At 29.7% G+C, this 2,951-nt stretch overlaps 1 protein-coding gene across 1 annotated transcript; it reads left to right on the top strand.

Annotated features, from left to right (window-relative positions):
- Positions 1-759: 759 nt before the first annotated feature.
- LOC115720644 (small polypeptide DEVIL 13) lies at positions 760-2,020 on the top strand. The gene has a single exon (XM_030649809.2). It carries the CDS (start codon positions 1,408-1,410, stop codon positions 1,735-1,737), a length of 330 nt encoding a protein of 109 aa, XP_030505669.1. The 5' UTR covers positions 760-1,407; the 3' UTR covers positions 1,738-2,020.
- The last annotated feature ends 931 nt before the right edge of the window (positions 2,021-2,951 follow it).

The following is a 2,951-nucleotide window of genomic DNA, read 5'->3' as shown; positions in this document are numbered from 1 at the left end:
GCATATGATGGTAGTATTGTTTTGATGGGAAATAATTGTAGCTCTAAATTTGTTAGAATATGTACTATTAAGGTGAAGATATTTAATGGTTTTGTGAGTATACTGATGTGAGACACATTACATCATTAAGGAGGAGCTTAATCTCTCTGGGAGCTTTGAATACTCGTTGTTATGACTATTCTACAAAAAATTGTGAAATAACTATCAAGAAAGATGACTTGGTAGTTGTGAAGGGTCAAAAAAAAGTATAATTTGTATAAATTAGTGGGGAAGACTATTTTAGGTGGAGTTGTGAAGGTAGAATTAAGTCACAGAAGGCATTTAGTTAGAATGAAGGAATACAATAAGTTGGAGAGGACTTCAATTTTAGTTAGAGGTTGTTCGAAGAAAGAAGAAATGAGTGAGAGATTGAGGAATATGTGAAAACAAATGCTCAAGTGAAATTCAATGAGCGTATGAGCGTATGAACTTGATATATATACTTTTATTGGTAGTTGGAGTTGTGAGTTTAGAGAATTTGAGTCAAAGTGGAGATTGTTAGAGTTTGACTCAAATAAAATTTGTTTTATATTTTATGAAGTTGTATTTTTTCATTTTAGTAATTATTAATTGTGTAAAAATGAGTCTTAGTGACCAAATTTAAAGTGTCTTGGAGCTTAAGCTTATTTTTTCTTTATAAATATGCGTAAGAGAGAGGTATGTGTGTGTTTGAGAAAGAGAGTTAGTTGTGAAGGAGAAAAGAGTCTCTGAAGGAGAAGTGAGTATGAGAAAGTGATAGAAAAAACAAAAAGTTTATTGAAATTTAAGTGGAGAGATTGAAATAGAGAATATAAGCAAATTGAAATTACAAGTAAAATACAGTATAATTTCCTTACTTTGTTTTTATTATTTTGATGCATTGGAATTTATCATTTTTTCCACACATCATTACCATCATAATTAATATCAAATATGATGATGTAAGCATATCATATCTCCCAATTCTCTTTTAAACTTAAAAGATTACTGCATTGTTCAAATCTCTTCACTCAAAGTTTAAAAAATAAAATAAATAGGAAAGAAAAAAAGTGAGGTAAAAAAAAAAGGTGTTATATATAGAAGATTTGGCCACACAGTACTCTCTCTAAATAGCAAGCACTATTATTCTACCAGGATTATATATTAATATATATAGCAATACCCCACCTCTTACTAATGTCCCATTCTCAATCATATCTTTCCTCTAGCACTATACCTCATTACTCCGTTCTATCTCTTTCACTCTTAAATTAAACACATTGGAGAGGCAGAAATTACACACAGAGGTCCAGAGAAGTAGTACTATCTATCTTAATTAGCCATTACTTCCTACAAAGGAGAAACAAATAATATATATTGAAGATCAAGATATATATAAAAAAATAATAAATGGATGAGAAATGGAAGCCATCTAAAAGAGAAGGGAGTTCTTCAATTGGGTTTGGTAGAAGTAGCTCCACAAGAAGCACTTCTTCAAAGTCACCTCTTCTTCGAAGTTTTTCACAAAAGAGCTCACTTTCTCGAAGTTATTCTCAGAAGCCAAACAGTAATAATAGTAGTAGTAGTAGCGGTAGTAGTTCTACCTCATCATCTTCATCTTCATCTTCAATAGGGCGCAAGTGTAGTAGCCTTGCAAAGGAGCAAAAGGCCAGATTTTACATAATGAGACGGTGTGTTGCTATGCTCGTTTGCTGGCACAAACATGGGAATGATTCTTGATATTATATATATCATCTTATCTTAGTCCTGGTGGGTTGATCTCATTTCGCTTTTTCTTTTCTTTTTTCTTTTTTTGGTGGTTTTAGTTTGTTTCTTTTTGTATTTTTTTGAATATATATGATCAGTATCATCAGAAAATATTAGTTAGTTGTAATTTGTAAGTAGGATTTTTCAAATGAGAACGAGAGAGCTTTTTTTTCTATATTTAAACTTTGTTACACAAACTCCATTATAAGCGAATTATCTTCGTATATTATTTTTTTTTACTTTTTTTTTTAATTTACAGTTTTTCTTCTGTTAGTTGCTCCGATCATTTTTATTTAAGTTGCTATTTTAATTATAATTTAAATTGTTTCATTAGTTATTTTGTAGATTTTTATTAAAAAAACTAATTTAAAGTGTAAAAATATAAAGACTAATTTAAATTGTATCAATGTGTTAAGATCACGATCATTCATGTTATCATGTATGTATTTTTCTTGATATTTGAATTAATTTTCTTCTATGGAATATAAATTTTTCGTTATAAATTTGATGGGTGCGTAGTATATAGTAGAAATAATTGGGTTTTTATTTTTTACTTTTATATACATATGTTTGGTTTAATTAATGAGAGAGTGAAAGAAGAGGAGGAGAGAGATTCGTGTAATTAAGCTGTTGGGGAAAGTGACAATATAATAAGACATTGGGGCAGAAATATGGATCTGCATTGGAAATGGAAGCCACCTTTTCCCATTTGAGAAAAAGAGCTGGACTTCAACGTTAACGTGGCTTCTCTGCCATGTTTTCTCTACCCATTTCCACAAAAACGCATCTTCTTCAAATAAAGCCAATTAAACCCCTGCCCTATTACCTTCTTTAAATTATTATTATCACATATATATAATATATAATATATAATACCACATTATAACATATTTATATTACATTTTATGTCATCAAACATCATCCATGAACTAGATTGTTCAGAGATCATGCATGATCCACTGACAGGTATACTTTTCTTCGACCAATTCTAGCTGGAGTAATTGGTACTGGTACGTAGTAACATGAATGGGGAGCCATATGTTGTAATTTATCTTGTTCTCTTATTTTTATAGGTTTAACTTTAATGTGTATATATATTTTTTACACTCAATTAAATTTGTATGATTATGTATACATATAATTTATGAAGTGAAAAAGAAAATATGAGATAGCTAGAGGAAGAGATA

The sequence above is a fragment of the Cannabis sativa genome, chromosome 2 (assembly GCF_029168945.1).
Source record: "Cannabis sativa cultivar Pink pepper isolate KNU-18-1 chromosome 2, ASM2916894v1, whole genome shotgun sequence".
In the NCBI taxonomy this organism is placed as follows: Eukaryota; Viridiplantae; Streptophyta; class Magnoliopsida; order Rosales; family Cannabaceae; genus Cannabis; species Cannabis sativa.
This window is presented reverse-complemented; position numbering and strand designations above follow the sequence as displayed.

Bases quoted from the DNA above. Each gene is read 5' to 3' on its own strand.
- LOC115720644 (XM_030649809.2), top strand. From the start codon at position 1,408: ATGGATGAGAAATGGAAGCCATCTAAAAGAGAAGGGAGTTCTTCAATT.